The following is a 21,196-nucleotide window of genomic DNA, read 5'->3' on the forward strand; positions in this document are numbered from 1 at the left end:
TTCAGTGTGTTCCATCCCTTAGTGGTTTCAAGTTCTTTTAAACTTGTGGTTCTCATGGGGCGCCTGGGTGGCTCAGTCGTTAAGCGTCTGCCTTCGGCTCAGGTCATGATCCCAGGGTCCTGGGATCGAGCCCCGCATCGGGCTCCCTGCTCGGCGGGAAGCCTGCTTCTCCCTCTCCCACTCCCCCTGCTTGTGTTCCCTCTCTCACTGTCTCTCTCTCTGTCAAATAAATAAATAAAATCTTTAAAAAAAAAAAAAAAAAAAAAAAAAAAACCTTGTGGTTCTCACACTGAAGTATGTATCATAATCACCTGGAAGGCTTTTTAAAAACAAAGATTGCTGAGCCCCTCTCCCTAGAGTTTCAGTAGAGATCTGAGGTAAGGACCAGGAATCTGTATTTATAACAAGGTTCCAGGTGATACTAATGCTACTAGTCCGGGGGTTACATTTCTGAGGGTCAATGTATTAGACATAGAGTCTGGTAGCTCCGTCAAGGGGCGTGTGTCTCAAAACGACTTTTAGGCCAAAAATTCTGGGTAGGGAGGAGATGCTTAATGCTCATAGATGAGACAGAGGATTAGTGAAAAACCTTTATTAATTACCACTTATAGGGGTGCCTGGGTGGCTCAGTGGGTTAAGTGTCGTATGCCTGTAGTTAAGGTGGTGATTCTGGGGTCGAGCCCCACATCGGGCTTCCTGCTCAGCAGGGAGTCTGCTTCTCCCTCTCCCTCTGCCCCTCTCTCTGCTCATGCTCTCTCAAATAAATAAATTAAAAAAAAAAAAGAACCAGATACTTGTGTGAGGCATTGAACTAGCAGACAGAGCCAAATATTACTTTCTGCCTTGAGATAAAGCTGCTAGATCTGAACAATTAGTAAAGTGGTGGGGTTTTATGATCAAAGGCCTTCTATGAGTAATAAAGGATGCTTTTAAGCATACAAAATAAATAGCAGGAAGGGAAAAATGAAGGGGGGGAAATTGGAGAGGAAGACAAACCATGAGAGACTATGGACTCTGAGAAACAAACTGAGGGTTCTAGAGGGGAGGGCAGTGGGGGGATGGGTTAGCCTGATGATGGGTATTAAGGAGGGCACGTATTGAATGGAGTACTGGGTGTTATATGCAAACAATGAATCATGGAACACTACATCAAAGACTAATGAGGTAACGTATGGTGACTAACATAATAAAATAAAATTTAAAAAAAAGAATACAAAATAAAAAAATGTTTTTAAATACCATTTATATAAATATAATTAAGACTATACTGGGGCTCCTGGGTGGTTCATTCGTTAAGTGTCGGCCTTCGGCTCAGGTCATGATCCCAGGGTCCTGGGATGGAGCCCCGCAACAGGCTCCCTGCTCTTCAGGAAGCCTGTTCTCCCTCTCCCACTCCCCCTGCTTGTGTTCCCTCTCTCGCTGTGTCTCTGTCAAAAAAATAAATCTTAAAAAAAAAAAAGACTAAAGTATACTTAATATAAAATATATAGTAACTATATTATAAAATGTGAATATATATTTTGTAAAATATCAAGATATATTAAGTATAAGCATATGAATATTTTATAAATATTATATAATATATAATACAAATATACATTCAGGGTACCAAGTTAACTTCTTTTCGATCATGCTTTAATATCTAGGTTAAAAGCACTGGAAATTAAGTTCTTTCTAAAGAATCTAGAGTACAGGTCAAACCCCACAGGATGCTATAGTGTTCTAGCCCTGGACCACCTTTCCTCTCATTTCCTACAAATCCTTAGACCCGAGACATACCAAACAATTTACACCCTGTAGTATAACTAAAACAGCAAGCTTTGCAGTCCAACAGACATGTGTTTCAATCCCAGCCATGCTATTTACCAGCATTGACCAATGGTGCCAGGCAGGAGTGAAGATTTGGTAATTTATTCAATAATTCATTTTGACTAAAAGCACAAGCACATACATGCCTATTCACTGTACCATTCCTGTTTTTATCTGTATCTGGAGTATTTTGTATTCCAATCTCCAGTGCAGACATATGTACCCACTTCCTATTGAATTGTTGATTCTTTCAATGATGAAGTGCTCAATAATCCCTCTTTTTCCATGTATCTTTAGGCAGTATTGATCACTCCAATTTGTGTGCCTCTACATCAACTTTTACATGATACTTTTTTTAAAAAAATCACCCTTATTAAATTATAATTTACATACAACAGAATGTTCCCGATGTAAGTGTAAACTTTGATGAATTCTGACAAGTTTATATATTCATGTAAAAACCACTATAATCAAAATTTAGAGCCTATCAATCACCCAAAGGATTCTGTTACACCTGTTCCCTCTTAGTCAATCTCCATTGCCTAACCACAGGCAACAAGTGCTAAGCTTTCTGTCAATATAGATCAGAACCATCATCTCCAGAATTTCACATAAATGGATTCACACAGTTTACACTGTGTCTATTGCCTTTTGTTCAGCATATTTTTTTGTAAACTGTTTTATTAAGGCTTAATTTATATATAAATTAATCCATTTAAAGTGCTCAATTTGATGAGTTTTAACAGCTGTATACATCCAAGCAACAACCACTACAATTGAGACACAAAACATTTTTATCACCTCCAGAAGATTCCTCATGCCATCCATCCCTTCACACATGAATATACACTTTTGTATTTGACTTCTTTGACTTAGCAAGATTTCAAATTTATCCATGTTGTTGTGCCTATCAAGAGTAATTCCTTTGCACTGCTGAGTATTTATTCTGTAATACGGAACTACCACATTTTGCTTATCCATTCACCCACTGATGGTTATTGGGGCTGTTCCAGTTAGGGGCTACTGGGAAGAAAGCTGGCATGAGTATTAGTGTATCAGTCTTCGGAGTAGATGTCTTCATTTCTCTTTTATAAATAACTAGGATTTGAATAGCTGAGTAGTAAGGTATGTATATATATAAAACTCCTTAAGAAACAGCCAAACTGTTTACCAAAGTGGTTACACCACTATAAAATATGCTAGGAATATCTGAGAATTCCAGTTACTCCATATCCTTACCAGCCCTTGGGAGCACCACAATTTTTTTTTTTAAGATTTTATTTATTCATTTGACGGAGAGAGAGCACAGGTGGGGGGTGGGGAGAAACAGGCTCCCCACTGAGCAGGGAGCCTAATATGGGGCTCGATCCCAGGACCCTGGGATCATGACCTGAGACAAAGGCAGCCACTTAATCAACTGAACTACCCAGGTGCCCTAGTGCCAGAAATTTAAATTATATTCACTCTAATGGGTGTGTATCTCACTGTAGTTTTAATTTGAATTTCCATGATGACAATTTTAAGCTTCTCTGTGTGTGCTCATTAGCCATTTCTTTAAGTGTCTTTTAAATATTTAGCGGATTTTTAGGGACTTCTGGGTAGCTCAGCAGGTTAAGCCCTTCGGCTCAGGTCATGATCTCAGGGTCCTGGGATGGAGCCCCACATCACGCTCCTTGCTCAGTACAGAGCCTGCTTCTCTCTCAGCCTGCTGCTCCCCCTGCTTGTGCACTCTCTCACTCTCTGACAAATAAATAAATAAAATCCTTTAAGTAAATAAACAAATATTTAGCTGATTTTTAAATTTTTTTGGTTGTCTTACTGAGCTGTACAGTTCCTTTTTCAGATGTATTAGAAGTATTTTTTTTCCCAGTCTGTGCGCTTGCCTTCTATTTCTTAATGATCTTTCAAAAATTAAGTGTTTAATTTTGGTCAAGTCCAACTTATCAAAAACATTTTTTAAAGTTTATGGCTCAAGTTTTCTGCATCCTGTCTAAAAAGCCTTTACCTTTTCTTTCCCAAAATTGTGAAAACTTCCTATGTTTTCTTATATAAGTTTTCCGTTTTGTTTTGTTTTGTTTTTTAAGAGAGAACTGGGGGAGTGGTGGTGGGGAGAGGTAAAGATCTTAAGCAGGCTCCACACCCAGCACCGAGCCAACACAGGGCTCGATCTCACGACCCGAATCAAAATCAAGAGGTCGACGCTTAACCTACTGAGCCACCCAGGCGCCCCTCTTATGCACGTTTTAGAACACGAGATTCTGTTGAGGTCTAAGGTGGATTTCAAGTTAATTTTTGTACATGGTTTGTTTTTGTTTTTTTCCCCCTTAATTTTTCTTTTTTAAAATTTTTAAAAATTCTTTGTTTTTTAATAAACCCTTGTGTCGAAGGCTGAATTTCAATAGATCGCAGCAAGGGAGCTGCTCTGCTACATACAAACCCCGACCCAGAAGCAGGTCATCTACGAATGGTTTGGCACCAGGTTCCCCACGAACGTGCGCTGCGTCACGGGCGACGGGGCGGCCCCCTTTCCTGGGACAGGGGCTCTCCACACCAGATCCCGGTCACGACCTGCGGAGGCCCGCTGGCAGGGAGGCGGGGGACCCACTATCCGAGGCCAACCAAGTCTCTGTGGTGCTGCCTTATTGGTCTGCCTGGGCAGGATTCTGACTTAGAGGCATTCAGTCATAATCCCACAGATGGTAGCTTCACCCCACTGGCTCCTCAACCAAGCACATATGAGATCAGTTTTTTTAATGTGGGTATGCGGTTGTTCTGGTACCATTTCTTGGAAAGATTATTCTTTCTCCCACTGAACTGCTCTGTCACCTTCGTGAAAAACTTACTATATAACCACACATGTACTTCTGGATTCTATTCTATTCTGTTGATTTACAATTCTATCCTAGGCCAATAGTACAATGTCTGGATTTCTCTAGTTTTTTAGTAAGGAGGACTTATTACCTGACTTCAAATTTTATCTTTTTCAAAACTGTTAAAGCCCTCCTTTGCCTTTCCATAAAAATTTATAAATTCGCTTATCAGTTTCTGGGGGAAAAAAACCTACTAGAATTTTAATTTGAATCTACAGATCAACTGAAAACTGACATCTAAACATTACTGAGTCTTCCAAACTATTATCATGATCTCCCCATTTCTTAAGGTACACTTAATGTCTCTCAGCAAAGTTTTATAATTTTCAGTATACAGAACTTTCATATATTTTGTAAAATTTATTTCTAAACAGTTCATGTTCAGAGATACTTATAATGGTGTTTTAAAGTTTCTATAATTTTCATTTCTAAAAGACAGAAAATGCAACTGAGTTTTTAACATTAACCTTGTACCTAAATTTACATATTATTTTCAACAGGTTTTTTTTGTTTAAGATCCCTTAGGATAGGGGCACCTGGGTGGCTCAGGTGGTTAAGGGTCTGCCTTTGGGTCAGGTCATGATCCTGGGGTCCTGGGATCAAGCCCCATATCAGGCTCCCTGCTCCCTGTAGATTTCTCAATGCATCTACAACTTACCTTTCTAGGCTCTTCTCATCCCTGCCTACTCAACAGAATGCCCTTTGAGATACTCTAAAATGAGGTGCTCAGGCTCTATGTAATCTTTCTTAATCAACCAAAATAGAATCTTTGGGGAGAAAGGACCAGGTATTTGCATTTTTAAAAAGCTCCTCTATGGGCATAAAGCTCCTCTATGGCCAGCCAGGCTGAGAACTTTGAAACAGGCAGGGAACTATGAAGGTTTAAAAAAAAAAAAAAAAAATACCTTGATCTGTTGTCTCCGTAGCATGGCAAGTTCTCTCATGTCTCGGAATGGCTGTAGTAAATACTGATATAGTTCAGTTGTGGCTTCTGCAAGGCTGCTATAGGCTTCATCCTCCATCTGATACAAGTCCAGAAGCTCGACCATGCTTTCTGTATTCTTGTGCTTATCCAAAAGCTATGGAACAAGAAAATTTTATTACAAAGAATCTGATTATAATAGCCTATAAATACTTCCTTTTAACTCCCTCCCTTATCCTCTTCGGATGTTAGAATACTGAAACACAGAAGGAATGAAAATCACTGAATGCTTTTCATCATTCATCTCCATGCTGAGATGTCCTACTACTCAAGACCTGCTTGAATCATCCCTTTCAAACTGCTCTCATCATATTATTCCTGTTCTGTGTATTTTCTGGGACTCCATACTATCTATCTGCCTAGACTTAAGTCCTTAAATATATTTTCCCAAGTATCTTGTAGCTTTCTCTGTATTTATAAAAAAATTTTTTTCTTTGCTAATATACAAAGTAGTTAACAACTCTTACAATATTATTTTACTAATTTTCCCAAATCTTCTTGGCACTCCCCTCCTCCTCCCAGTTTGGAACATTCCCACATTAACTTTCAACTCCCACTTACCACATCCCTCAAAATCTAGGTTAATAAAAACCTCAACTGTACTGAAGAGTTTAAGACTGACTATAATAGATTTTTATAACTATTACTTGCACTCCTTGGTACTCGTGTATGTGTTTGTGTATGTTTTCATTCATTCCTCGGCAAATACAGACATCTAATACCTTAGGCACTGGCCTAAAAGCAGGACATACAAAAACATGGTTGTTCTCTTCAGGAAGCTTACAGTGTGGTAAATAAACAGAAACTAAATAACTAAAACTAAATAAGTTTTTAAAAAATTACAAACTGGGGCACCTGGGTGGCTCAGTTGGTTAAGTGACTGCCTTCGGCTCAGGTCATGATCCTGGAGTTCCGGGATCAAGTCCCGCATCGGGCTTCCTGCTCAGCAGGGAGTCTGCTTCTCCCTCTGACCCTCCCCCTCTCACGCTCTCTTCTCTCTCAAATAAATAAATAAAATCTTTAGAAAATAAAAATAAAACAAATAAAAATTACAAACTGTGACAGTCTCATTTCAAAGGCACAAAATTCTGCTTTTCATTCCATACCTAAAGTTTTCACTACTATCTTCCTCCCCAACTTTTTGCTTTAGTTACGTTGCGCTATACATATTATACTCAATTTAGAGTCCAAATTCACTTCCTGCCCAGATTCTTACCACTAAATGTAGCAACACCTAAGCATTAGTCTTTTGCCTACTATTATCATTAACAATCATGATGGATCAGATAATCTAAAATGTTTTTATGACAAAGAAGTAATAACAGAATAAATACTTATTATTCTGTTAATATTGTAATTCCAACTTCCACTGCTAACATGGAGAATTTCCACTATCCAGTATCAGCTGAATAGTTCCTCTTAGACCAATTCTCCCATTGATGGTGACTATAAACCCTGGGCAAAATATTACAACACTACTACCTGAAGGCACTGTAAAGTGACCAGAAATAAATAAAAACTGGAAAGAACATCAATACTTAGAAGATAGGAAAACCGTAAGTGAGTTTTTATTCACGGCATTTGGCCTGAGGGGAGGCCCCAGTGGCTGCCAGAGGAGAGAAGTTTGGCTGAAACAGAAAACTACAGTTTTGGTGCTTGAAGAATCAGAGGACAGAGTTCAAGACAACCACAGCACCTAGAAAAGGGGGTAAATGCTGAAATGGAGAAAGCCAAAGGAGGAAATCCCAAATTGGTATATAAACTCTACTCAAGGGGCATCTGGGTGGCTCAGTTGGTCTTAAGCGGCTGCCTTCGGCTCAGGTCATGATGTCAGGGTCCTGGGATGGAGCCCCCAGTTGGGCTCCGTGCTCGGCAGGGAGTCTGCCTCACCCTCTGCTCTGCCCCCCCCCCACTTGTGCGCTCTAACAAATAAAAATTAAAAATAAATAAATAAACTCTACTCAAATTTCAGGCTGATTACCAGAACTATGTACGTACAAGATAGGCTGTGGGCAAAACAGCTAAACATAAAAATGTAATATTTTAGCTGCGCTTCTGTGAACGATGAGTAGTCTGCAGTTGAACCAATTAAATTAAGTATCTGCTAAAACAAATCTATTTTAAAAAAAAAATCAACATTCTCTGGAAGAATATAACACACAACAGAGGCTCTTGCAAGGTACCATTTATAATGTCCAGAATACAATCCAAATTTAGCAGACCTATAAAGAAATAGGAAAACAAAACAATGCTCAAAAAGCAATTAAATGGAGAACTGTAAGATGAGATACTTTCGATTTCACACAGATTTTATTTTAATTCTAATTTTTTTAACGATTTTATTTATTTATTTGATAGAGAGAGAGAACGAGCACACAAGCAGGGGGAGCAGCAGAGGGAGCAAGAGAAGCAGGCTCTTCGCTGAGCAAGAAGCCCGCTGTGGGGCTCGATCCCAGGGCCCTGGGATCATGACCTGAGCTGAAGGCAGACACTCAACTGACTGAGCCACCCAAGAGCCCCTCAATTTAGCAAAGATTTTAAAGCCATTATTATAAAATGCTAATGGATGCAATTTGCTCATGAAGAATAAAAATCTCAAAGGAGAAATAATTTTTTAAAAATATTTTATTTATTTGAGAGAGAGCAAGTGAGCACGGGGGGTGGGGGGTGCTTGGGGGCTTGATCCCATGGCCCCGAGATCTTGACCTGAGCCAAAGTCAGATGCTTAACCGACTGAACCACCCAGGCACCCCTAAAGGACATTCTAGAACTAAAAAATATAGTGTCTAAAATAGTCCTAGGGCACACACACACTAAGAGGTTAAAAGATTAAAAAAGTAATCTTAAGTCTATGATGAGCACTTCCTATTCCCCTACTTCCTTGCTGTTGCATCAGTAGAGCTCCTGTATAAAAGAATGAAACTGAAAAAAACTTCATTTTTTTAAGATTTTAAGAAGTGGGACACCTGGGTGGCTCAGTCATTAAGCGTCTGCCTTCAGCTCAGGTCATGATCGCAGGGTCCTGGGATCGAGCCCCGCATCGGGCTCCCTGCTCTGCAGGAGGCCTGCTTCTCCCTCTCCCACTCCCCCTGCTTGTGTTCCTGCTCTCGCTGTCTCTCTGTCAAATAAATAAAATCTTAAATTAAAAAAAAAAAAAGATTTTAAGAACTAGGAAAACCCAAAACACCACGGGAGACAAAACCAAAGACACCAGAGGAAATCCTAGCCTCTGCCACCTATAGCAATTGCCTAGATTAACACAGATGAGTCTCCTCTAGGTGAATAACAAAACCTCAGTCTAAAGGCATATTTCTCTCAGCTCCTTTTGCCTAGTATCATCACGTTCAGCTTTCAAAAAAAATTACAGGGCATATTAAAAGTACAGTTTGAAGAGACAGCAAGCATCAGAACCATACTCAAGTAAAGCAGGGATATGGGAATTATCAGACCAGGAATTTAAACTATGATTAATATGGTAAGTGATCTTGGAGTGCCTGGGTGCCTCAACAGGTTGAGTGACCAACTCTTGGTTTTGGCTCATACCATGATCTCATTGGGTCGTGGTATCGAGCTCCATGCTCAGAGGGGGAGTCAGCTTGAAGGCTCTCTCCCTCTGCTCCTGCTCACACCTCTCTCACACACACACACTCTCTCTTAAATACACAGATAAATCTTTTTAAAATTATGCTAAGGAATCTAATGGAAAAAGCAGACAACATGCAAGAACGAATGTATATAACATAAGCAGAGAGTTGGAAATACTAGGAATCAAAAGGAAATGCTATAAATCAAAACCACTAAAATGCAAAAATGCCTTCAATAGGCTTATTATTAGGCTGGACAAAACAACAACAAAACAAACCAGCAAATGAGCTTGAAGAAATGTCAGTAGAAACTTCCAAAACTGAAAGGCAAAAACAAAAAAAATATTTGAAAAAAAATATCCAAGAAGCATGGGACAATTACCTATAAAAGAGTAAGGAAAAATTTGTATCAGACTTCTCTTCAGAAACCATGCAAACAAGAGAAGTACAGTGAAATAGTAAGAGTTCAGGGGTCCCTGGTTGGCTCAGTCAGAAGTTGTGATCTTGGAGTTGTGAGTACAAGTCCCACATTGGGTGTAAAGATTACTAAAAACAAAACAAAACAAAACAAAACTTAAAAAAAAGTTAAAAATCCATACACCTAGAATTTTGTATTCAGTGAAATTACCTTCAAAATTGAATGAGAAATAAAAGAGATCCTCAGGCAAACACAAATTGAGGGAACCTGCCTTGCAAGAAATATTAAAAGATTATTTGTCAGAAAGAAGGAAAATTATATAGGTCAGAAACTTGGTTCTAGATAAAGAAAGGAAGAATGTTAGACAAGAATAAAAGTAAAAAAAAAAAAAAAAGAATAAAAGTAAAATAACATCTTTTCCTATTATTCTTAACGGATCTAACAGCTACTAGTTTACTCAAAATAGGAGTCACAATACATCCAGTGATTACACCTTACAGATTAGTAAAGTAAATGACAGCAAGGTTACAAGGGACAGGAGGGAAGAAGTGGGAATACCTTGTTATAAGGTACTTGTACTACATGTAAAGTAGAACAGCATGATTTGAAAGAAAGGTTGGTTAGTATTGCAAACCTATTATCGCAAACTTGAATGCAACCACTAAAAAAGAGTTTTAAAAGTATCACAGACATGCTAACTGAGGATGTTATACTGAGAAAAAAACAGAATAATATAAGATGCTCAATTAATACCAGAAGGCCAAAAGAGTGGAAAGCAAAAAGGACAGAAACAACAGGGCAATCAAAAGAAAATAGTAACAGATACGGTAGGTATTACTCCACCTGTACCAATTATCACTTTAAACATCAATGGCTGAAATACACCTATTAAAAGAGACTATCAGGGTGAACATAAAAACAAGATCCAACTGTATGTTGTCTAAAAGAAACTCACTTTAAATACAGACACAGATGGGTTAAAGTGGTAAAGACATACCATGCTAACACTAGGATCAAAAGAAAGCTGCAGTAGCTATATTACTTTCAAAAGCAGACTTCAGAACAAGGAAAATTATCAGAGAAAATTATAAAATAGTTAATTCTCCAAGACATAATAATCCTTAATGTGTATATGCCCCAAAACATAACACCAAAATACCCAAGTTAAAAATGGATACAACTACAAGGAGAAAAGGAGTCCACTATGACAGCTGGAGACATCAAGATCCCTTATCAGTAATGGACAGATCCAACAGGCAGAAAATCAATAAAGATATAGCTGAACTCAACAGCACCATCAATGGGACATAATTGACATCTATCAACTATTTCATCCAACTGCAGCGAAATACATTATTCTTTTTGAGCTCACATGGAACATTTACCAAGACAGATCACATTCTGGGCCTAAAACACATCATAATAAATTTAAAAGAACAGAAATCAGGGGCGCCTGGGTGGCTCGGTGGCTCAGTCGTTAAACGTCTGTCTTCGGCTCAGGTCATGATCCCAGGGTCCTGGGATTGAGCCCCGCATCGGGCTCCCTGCTCCGCAGGAAGTCTGCTTCTCCCTCTCCCACTCCCCCTGCTTGTGTTCCTGCTCTAACTATCTCTCTCTGTCAAATAAAAAAAAAAAAAGTCTTTAAAAAAAAAAAAAAGAACAGAAATCATACAAAGTATGCTCTTAGACTACAATGGAATTAAACTACAAATCAGTAACAGAAATATTTCTGGAAATCCCCAAAATCCTTGGAAGATAAAACAACACAATTTTAAATAGTGCATGGGTCAAAGAAAAAGTCAAGAGAAATTTTAAAATATTTTCAACTCAAGAAAAATGAAAAAAAAAATTTTTGGGTTGCGGTAAAAGTGTTTAGAGGAAAATCTGCAGCACTGAATGCGTATTACAAAAGTCTGAAAGCAATAATCTAAATCTTTACCTTAGAAAAGAGCAAATTAATTTCAAAGACTGCTGGAAAAAAAGAAAATTTAGAGTATAAATCAATGAAATTGAAAAAGAGAATCAACAGAGAAAAATCAATGGAACAAAAAACTCTGGTTCTTTGAAAACATCAATAAAATTGATAAACCTCTATCAAGGTTAACAAAGAAAAAGAGAAGACACAAATAACTAATATCAGAAATGAAAAAGAGACATCATTACTGATCCCATGGACATTAAGAGGAATATAAGAACATCTCTATGCCCACAAATTCAAAAAACTTGGTGAAATGGATGAATTCCTTAAAAGACACACTCTAATGAAACACAAGAATAGATCATCTGAACAGGCCTTTATTCAAGAAATTGAATTCATAAGTAACAACCTCACAACACAGGGAACACCAAGCCCAGATGGGCTCACTGGTGAACTCTACCAACAATCTAAGGAAGAAATTTTGCCAATTCTCTACAATCTCTCAAGAATACAAACATAGAGGGAATACTTCCTTATTCTAAGAGGTCAGCATGTGCCTAATACCAAAAACAATGACATTACAAGAAAACTACAGATCAACATCTCTCATGAATGTAGACGTAAAAATCCTCAACAAAATATTAGGAAGTACATACAACACTGTATAAAAAGAATCACGTATTATGACCAAATATGATTTATTCCAGGTATGCAAGACTGGTTCAGTATTAAAAAAAAAAAATCAATGTAATCTATCACATTACAGTCTAAAGAAGAAAAATCATGATATTAATAGATGCAGGAAAAGCATCCGACAAAACCCAACGCCATTCATGAAAAAAAAAAAAACTATCAGCATACTAGGAATACAGGGAAATTTCCTCAACTTGATAAAGAACAAAAAACCTAGAGCTAACATCATATTTAATTGTGATAAATTAAATGCTTTCCCATAAGATAAGGGACAAGGCAAGGAGGTCCCCTCTCATCATTCCTATTTAACATCATACTGGAAGTCCTAGCTAATGCAATTAAGAAATAAAAGGTGGGGCGCCTGGGTGGCTCAGTCAGTTAAGCATCTGCCTTTGGCTCAGGTCATGGTCCCAGGGTCCTGGGATCAAGCCCCGTGTCGGGCTCTCTGCTCAGTGGGAAGCCTGCTTCTCCCTCTCACACTCCCCCCTGCTTGTGTTCCCCTCTCACTGTATCTCTCTCTGTCAAATAAATAAAATCTTTTTAAAAATAAAATAAAATAGAATAAAATAAATAAAAGGTATACAGACTGGGAAGAAACAGAACTGTCTTTACACAGATGACATCACTCTGTACAAAATCCAGAGGAGGAGAATGGAGGGGAGGGGAGGGAAGAAACCCCTCCAAATATAACTTATGTTAGCACACAAAAATTGAAATACTTTGGTATAAATCAATGCACAAGATCTAAATGAAGAAATTACACAACTCTGATGAAAGACATCAAAGATCTAAACAAATGGAGATATATTCCATATATATGGACTGGAAGACTTAACTACTGTCAAGATGTCAGTTCTCTTCATCTTGATACGTCTTTTTTTTTTTAAAGATTTTACTTATTTATTTGAGAGAGAGAGAATGAGAGAGAGCACATGAGAGGGGGGAGGGTCAGAGGGAGAAGCAGACTCCCTGCCGAGCAGGGAGCCCGATGTGGGACTCGATCCAGGGACTCCAGGATCATGACCTGAGCCGAAGGCAGTCGCTTAACCAACTGAGCCACCCAGGCGCGCCCCGATCTTGATACGTCTTGATACTCAACACAATGCCAATCAAAGTATCAGCAAGTTATTTTGTGGATATCAATAAACCACTTCTAAAGTTTATATGGGGGGACGCCTGGGTGGCTCAGTCGGTTAAGCGTCTGCCTTTGGCTCAGGTCATGATCCCAGGGTCCTGGAATCGAGTCCCTCATTGGGCTCCCTGCTCAGTGGGGAGTCTGCTTCTCCCTCTGCCACTCTCCCTGCTTGTGCTCTCTCTCTCTCTGACAAATCAATGAATAAAATCTTTAAAAAAAATAAATAAATAAAGTTTATATGGGAACGCAAAAGTCTCAGATTAGCCAACACAATACTGAAAAATGAAGTCAGAGGACTGATGCTATCCAACTTCATTAGTCACTAGAAAACTACAGTAGTCAAGACAGCGGGGTACTGATAAAAGAACAGATCAACAGAATAGAGTCCAAAACAAACCCACACAAATACAATCCAGTAATCTTTTGACATAGGAGTAAAGGCAATTCAATGAATACTCTTTTCAACAAATGGGCACCCATATGTAGGAAGGAAGGAAGGAAGGAAGGGATCTATCTAGACAGACGTTACTATATACCTTTCACAAAAATTAACTCAAAATTGATCATGGACCCACATGTAAAATGCAAAACTATAAAACTCCTAGAAAATAACCTAGGAGAAAATCTTGGTGACCATGGGTTTGATAGATGTTTTAGACACAACACCCAAAGCACAATCCATGAAAAAAAAAATTATAAGCTGGACTTTGTTATAATTAAGAACTTATACAAAAGAGGGCGCCTGGGTAGCTCAGTTGGTTAAGCGACTGCCTTCGGCTCAGGTCATGATCCTGGAGTCCCTGGATCGAGTCCATCATCGGGCTCCCTGCTCGGCAGGGAGTCTGCTTCTCCCTCTGACCCTCTTCCCTCTCGTGCTGTCTCTCATTCTCTCTCTCAAATAAATAAATAAAATCTTTAGAAAAAAAAAAAGAACTTATACAAAAGACACTCAAAAGAATGAAAAGACAAGCTACAGGGTGGTGGGTGACTTAGTCGGTTAAGTGTCTGCCTTTGGCTCAGGTCGCAATCCATCCTGGGATCAAGCCCTGATTTGGGCTCCCTGCTCAGTGGGGAGTCTGCCTCTCCCTCTGCCCCTCCCCCTCGCTCATGCTCTCTCTCTCTCTCAAATAAAATCTTATAAGATAAAAAAAATAAAATAAAAAAAAAAAAAAAGAAGAGGAGACAAGCTATAGAGAAAACACTTGGAAAATACATTTCCGATAAAAGACTGTTAATGCAAAACATACAAAAACCTCCCAAATCTCAACATTAAGAAAACGACCCAATTTAAAAATGGGCAAAAGATCTGAAGATACCCATCAAATAAGATATACAGATGCCAAGTAAGCATATGAGATGTTCAACATCATACTGTCATCTGAGAACTGCAAATTAAAACAATGAGATGCCACGACACACTTGACAATACCAAATGCTGGCAAGGATATGGAACAACCAGAATTCCCATTCATTGTCAGTGGTAATGTATTCTTATGATCTGTTGTTAGGCACATGCACATCATGGATTATTACGTCTTCTTAGAGAATTAACCCTTTTATTATGTTATATTATTTTATTATATTAACCCTTTTATTATTCTCTTTGTCCTTGGTAATTTCCCTTGGTCCAAAGTCTGCTTTATCTCAAATTAATATAGCTATTCCAACTTTCTTTTGATTAGTGTTAGCATGGTATCTCTTTCTTACAAAACTAAATATATTGTCACCATATAATCCAGCAATCATGTTCCTTGATATTTACCCAAATGAGGTGAAAACCTAAATCCAAACAAACCTACACATAAAGGTTATAGGAGCTTTATTCATAAATGCCAAGACTTGGAAGCAACAGAGATGTCCTTCAATAAGTAAATGAATAAACAAACTGTGGTACATCCACACAACGGAATATTCATTCAGCATTTAAAAAAAAATGAGCTGTCAATCCACAAAAACAAAACAAAAAACAAAAAAAAACCCAAAAAACACAGGGAGGAACCTTAGATACATATTCAAAGGTGAAAAGAAGCCAATCTGAAAAGGCTACATATTTTATAATACCAATTCTGGAAAAAGCAAAATATGAAGACAGGTTAAAAAAAAAAAAATCATTAGTTGGCAGCGGTTGGAGAGAGGTGGCACACTCCAATGAATGAGTAAGGGAACATGTGATTTTTAGAGCAGTGAAACTGTTCTGTATGATACTGTAATGATGGATACAGACATTCCCCATTTGTGTGTCAGAGAATTGCACAACCCAAAGAATGACCCCTAATGTAAACTATGCTTTTTAATATTAGGGGAGACTGTGGGAAAGAGGGGAATAAATGGGAACTCTATGTATTTTCTGCTCAATTTTTCTGTAATCCTAAAATTCATATAAAACAAAGTCTACTGGGGTGCCTGGGTGGCTCAGTCAGTTAAGCATCTGATTCTTGATCTCAGCTCAGGTCTTGATCTCAGGGTCCTGAGTTCAAGTCCAGCCCTGGGCTCTCCACTGGGCGTGGAGTCTACTGAATGAATGAACGCATAAATAAAACAAAGTCAATTAATTTTTATATGATAATACAAACCTACTTAAAGACAACATTGTATTTCAGTGTACGGGTGCTTATTTTTATTTTTATTTATTTTTTTAAAGATCTGATTTATTTGTCAGAGAGAGAGCATGAACAGGGGTAGCGGCAGATGGAGGGAGAAGCAGGCCCCCCACTGAGCAAGCAGGCAGAGGGAGAAGCAGGCTTCCCGCGGAGCAGGAGCCCGATGAGGGGTTCGATCCCAGGACCCTGGGATCATAACCTGAGCCGAAGGCAGATGCTTAACCGACTGAGTCACCCAGGAGTCCCATGTATGCTTATTTTTAAAGTAAAACAAAAAAAGATGAAAAATAAATTCGTAATAACCAATTAACACGAGTTTTGTCTCTGCTAAGCCCGGTGATCAGATCAATGTCTTTCTGCTGTGTTAACAAGTGGTTTTTGTTTTGTTTTGGTTTTTATTTTATTTATTTATTTGACAGAGAGCACACAAGCAGGGGAAGCAGCAGGCAGAAAGACAATTCTGGAGATACTAAGAGACCCTGCTGGCGCTGAGTTATATGCCACAGTGGTGAGAAAAGCTTGGAAGGGGCATCAGAGTGCACGCAGAGAGATCAGTTCACAGGCTCCTGGGTGAGTCCATGAAAGCTGGAAGTTTTTACACTGGGGGAGAGAAGAACAAAGATTCAAGAAATGCTCTGGAGATAAAATCAGTGGTACTTGGTGAAAAACCAGATTTTAGCACAGAGAGAATTAAGGATGACTACTAGGGGTCTGGCACTAATTGAGAGAAAGAACAAAGGAATAGAGACTGCTTTTTAGTGGCAAAGATTAACAGATTCAGAGACACTGTCTAAATTGCTTTTTAGATACCCAACAGGAGAGTCATGTGGGGATACAAAATGTCCAAGAAAGACCTTATCCTTAAGAGGTCTACAATCTAACTAGGGAAGCAAGCTAACAGACATAAAAATAAAATACTGATTATAAAAGACAGTAAAATGTTAGAGAAAAGATGGATCGGAGTAGGCTAATGCAGTTGGAAAAGATGTTCTAAAACCAGGATTTGAACTGGGTCTTGAAGGATGAGAAGTGCTGGGTAGGTGAAGGAGGGCAAGCCAGACTTGAGAAATCACATGAATAAAAGCATCTTGGATAAAGAATCTGGGTGGGATGAGGGGTAGCAAAGTATCATATTCCCTGAAGTCTGGAGGGTTCACACTAGGAACAGGGCTGAGTCTGTAAATGCAGCACATTCTAATAAGCAGTAAAACCACCTATGGAGTAGGAAAAAAGAACGATGTATGTGGTCAACCCGCCCTCTTTAATTTAGTTGGCTGTGTTCAACTCAGCTAAATATCCAGATCAAACAGATGGTCATTTAGTACCTGGTTACTCAAAATACGGTCTGTGACTAGCAACACCAGAATCATGTGGGAACCTGTTATTAATACAGAACCTGAGGGCCCACTCCAGACCCACAGAATCAGAATCTGAATTTTAGTTAAGACTGCCATGTGATAAGCATGCATGCCAAGGTTTGAGAAACTCTACTTTAGTAACACCTTAATATACCCATATTAACAGTGATGTGAGGCAAAAGTCTCTCTAAAGTTATATAAATTATGGCAGGTGACTTTTCTTCAATCAAAAACAATTTTTCCCTCTCACTCTCTCACTACATTTACTATTAGATTAATTAGTACTATAGGCATACTTCGTTTTATTGTGCTTCACTTTACTGTACTTCAGATACTGTTTTTGTTTTTAACAAATTGAAGGTTTGTGGAAATCCTGTGTCAAGCAAGTCTATCAGTGCCATTTTTAAAACAGAATTTGCTCACACCATGTCTGTGTCATGTTTTGGTAATTTTCACAGTATTTCAAGCTTTTTCATTATTATCTTTGTTAGGTGATCTGTGATCAGCACTCTGATGTTGCTATTCTAATAGTTTTGGGGCACCATGGACCATGCCCATATAAGATGGTGAACTCAACAGATAAATGTTGTATGTTGTATGTTCTGAGTGCTCAACCAACTGGCCAATCCCCCATCTCTCTGCCTCTCCTGTGGCCTTCCTACTCCCTGAAACACATCAATATGAAGATTAGCCTAATTAATAACCCTACAATGGCCTCAAAGTGTCTAAATTAAAGTGAACTTTAAATCAAATACTAGAAATGATTAAGCTTGGTGAAGGCATATCAAAAGCTGAGGGAGGCCTCCTGCACCAGTTAGCCAAGTTGTAAATGTAAAGGAAGACTTCATAAAGGTAATTAAAAGTGCTACTCCAATGAACACACAAATGATAAAGTGACAGAGCCTTATTGTTGATACACAGAAAATTTTTAGTGGTCTGAATAGTTCAAACCAGCCGCAATATTCCCTTAGCCAAGGCCTAAATCCAGAGCAAGGCCCTAACTCTTTTCAATTCTATGAAGGCTGAAAGAGGTGAAGAAGCTACAGAACACAAGCCTGAAGCCAGGAGAGGTTGGTTCAAGAGGTTTAAGGAGAGAAGACGTCTCCATAACATAAAAGTGCAAGGTGAAGCAGAAAGTGCTGATGTAGAAACTACAATAAGTTGCCCAGAAGATCCAGCTCAAGCAATTCATGAAGGTGGCTACACTAAACAACAGATTTCCTATGCAGACAAAACAGCCTTACATTGTTATAGCTGAAGAAGATGCCATCTAGGATTTTCAAAGCTAGAGAAGAGAACTTAGTGCCTAGCTTCACAGCTTCAAAGGATAGAGACTAACACCCTTGGTAGGGGCTAATACAGTTGTTGTCTCTAAACTGAAGCCAATGCTCATTTACCATTCCCAAAATCATAGGGCCCTTAAGAATTACACTAAATCTACTCTGCTTATGCTCTAGAAATACCAAAGCAAAGCCTGGATGACAGCACATCTATTTACAATATGGTTTAACTGAATATTTTAACCTCACTGCTTAAAATATCTACTGCTCAGAAAAAAACAATTCATATCAAAGTATTACTGTACACTGACAATGCACCTAGTCACCCAAGAGCTCTCACAGAGATGAACAGTGAGATGAATGTGGTTTTCATGCCTGCTAACACTATAACCATTCCACAGCCCATGGATCAAGGAGTAATTTTACTCTCAAGTCTTATTCTTTAGGAAATATATTTCATAAGGCTATATCTGCCATAGGTAGTGATTCCTCTGATGGATCTGGGCAAAGTCAACTGAAAACCTCTGGAAAGAATTCACCATTAAGAACACTCAGGATTCATGGGAAAATATCAAAATATCAACATGCATAGGAATTTCGAAGAAGTTGATTCCAACCCTCATGAATGATTTTGAGGGGTTCAAGACTTTAGTGGAGGAAGTAACTGCAGATGTGGTAGAAACAGCAAGAGAACTAGAATTAGAAGTGGAGCCTGAAGATGTGACTGAACTGCGGCAATCTCATGATAAAACTTGAACAGATGAGGAGTTGCTTCTTATGGATGAGCAAATAAAGTGGTTTCTTGAGACAGAACTTAATCCTGGTGAAGATGCTGTGATGACTGCTGAAATGACAACAGAAGATTCAGAATATCACATACACTTAATTGATAAAGTAGGGGCAGGCTTTGAGAGGACAGACTCCTAATTAAGCTAGAAGTTCTACTGTGGGTAAAATGCTGTCAATCAGTATCACATGCTATAGAGATACTGTTCATGAAAGGAAGAGTCAATCAATGCAGCAAACTTCACTGTTGTCTCATTTTTAAAAATTGCCACAGCCACCTCAACCTTAGGCAACCGTCACCCTGATCAATACGCAGCCATCAGCACTGAGGTATAAGACCCTTCATCTTCAAGATTACAACTCCCGGAAAGCTCAGAAGATTACCATTTTTCAGCAGTAAGGTTTTTTTTAAAGATTTAGTTATTAAAAAAAAAAAGAGATTTAGTTATTTATTTGAGGGGGGCAGAGGGAGAGGGAGAGGGAATCTTAAGTAGTCTCCGCACTGAGTGCGGAGCCTGACATGGGGCTTGATCTCACAATCCTGAGATCATGACCTGAGCCAAAAGCAAGAGTCAGACACTTAACTGACTGTGCCACCCCACACCCTTAAACTATTTTTAAATTAAGGAATGTACATTGTTTTTTTGTTTTTTAGATATAACACTACTGGACACTCAATAGACTACAGTATAGTGGAAACAACATTTATATGCACTGGAAAACCAAAATATTCATTTAACTTGTTTTATTGTGACATTTGCTTTATTGTCGTGGTCTGAAACCGAACCCACAATATCTCTAAAGTATGCCCATGTTTAAACTAAAACTGAGCCAAACCTCCCATTTCTCATGGTTAAGTTCTCTATTAAAGCACTTTCAGTGGATGGAGGTGGGGTGGAGGGGCATTTTTAGCTATTCAAAGGAAAAAAAAAATACAGTTATTACTGAAGTCAATCACAGAATGATCTTTAGTAAGACAGGTACAGAGTGACAAAATCAGCCTGGTCTTATCTCCAGCACCTGCCAGGATGCTATCTCCAGTATGCAAGCCATTCCATGAAAGTGGATGTTTAAAGGCAATGGCCACTGAGGCGCCTGGGTGGCTCAGTCAAGTTGAGCATCTGACTCTTGGTTTTGGCTCCGGTCATGATCTCATGGGTCATGAGATTGAGCCATGTCCAGCTCCCACACTCAGCAGGGAGTGTGCTTGAAGATTTCTTCCTCTGCCCCTCCCCCGACTCACACAGTTGTGCTCACATGTGCTCGTGCTCTCAAATAAATAATCTTTAAAAAAAGAAATAAAAAAGAAATAAAGGCAATGGCCACTGATTTGAAATCATCAAATTAACTCTTTTCATTCTGATGAGATGCTTACTTTTAAAAAAATTATAAATTGGCCTTTTTATTATGGGGCAATAAAATGATCATCAAGATATTCTGGTTCTGGGGCGCCTGGGTGGCTCAGTCGTTAAGCGTCTGCCTTTGGCTCAGGTCATGATCCCAGGATTCTGGGATCGAGCCCCACATCGGGCTCCCTGCTCAACGGGAAGCCTGCTTCTCCCTCTCCCACTCCCCCTGCTTGTGTTCCCTCTCTTGTTGTGTCTCTATCAAATAAATAAATAAAATAAATAAAATTGCAATAGAAAAAGAATTCAATAAGCTTAGTTATAATTTATATGCAGAAACCAACAGCCCTGTTATAGTAAAAACAACTAGCAAGGATTCCATTTACAACAGCAACACAAAGAAAAATACTTAGTATT

General features: G+C 38.7%; 1 protein-coding gene across 1 annotated transcript in view; it reads right to left on the reverse strand.

Moving 5' to 3' along the window:
- Positions 1-21,196, reverse strand: part of JMY (junction mediating and regulatory protein, p53 cofactor) — a 97,408-nt gene that overhangs the window by 56,580 nt on the left and 19,632 nt on the right. Inside the window, exon 2 of the mRNA XM_078067143.1 lies at positions 5,585-5,758. Coding sequence (XP_077923269.1) covers positions 5,585-5,758 — 174 coding nt within the window. The remainder of the gene's footprint in view (positions 1-5,584; positions 5,759-21,196) is intronic.

Source organism: Halichoerus grypus, chromosome 2 (genome assembly GCF_964656455.1).
Source record: "Halichoerus grypus chromosome 2, mHalGry1.hap1.1, whole genome shotgun sequence".
Classification (NCBI taxonomy): Eukaryota; Metazoa; Chordata; class Mammalia; order Carnivora; family Phocidae; genus Halichoerus; species Halichoerus grypus.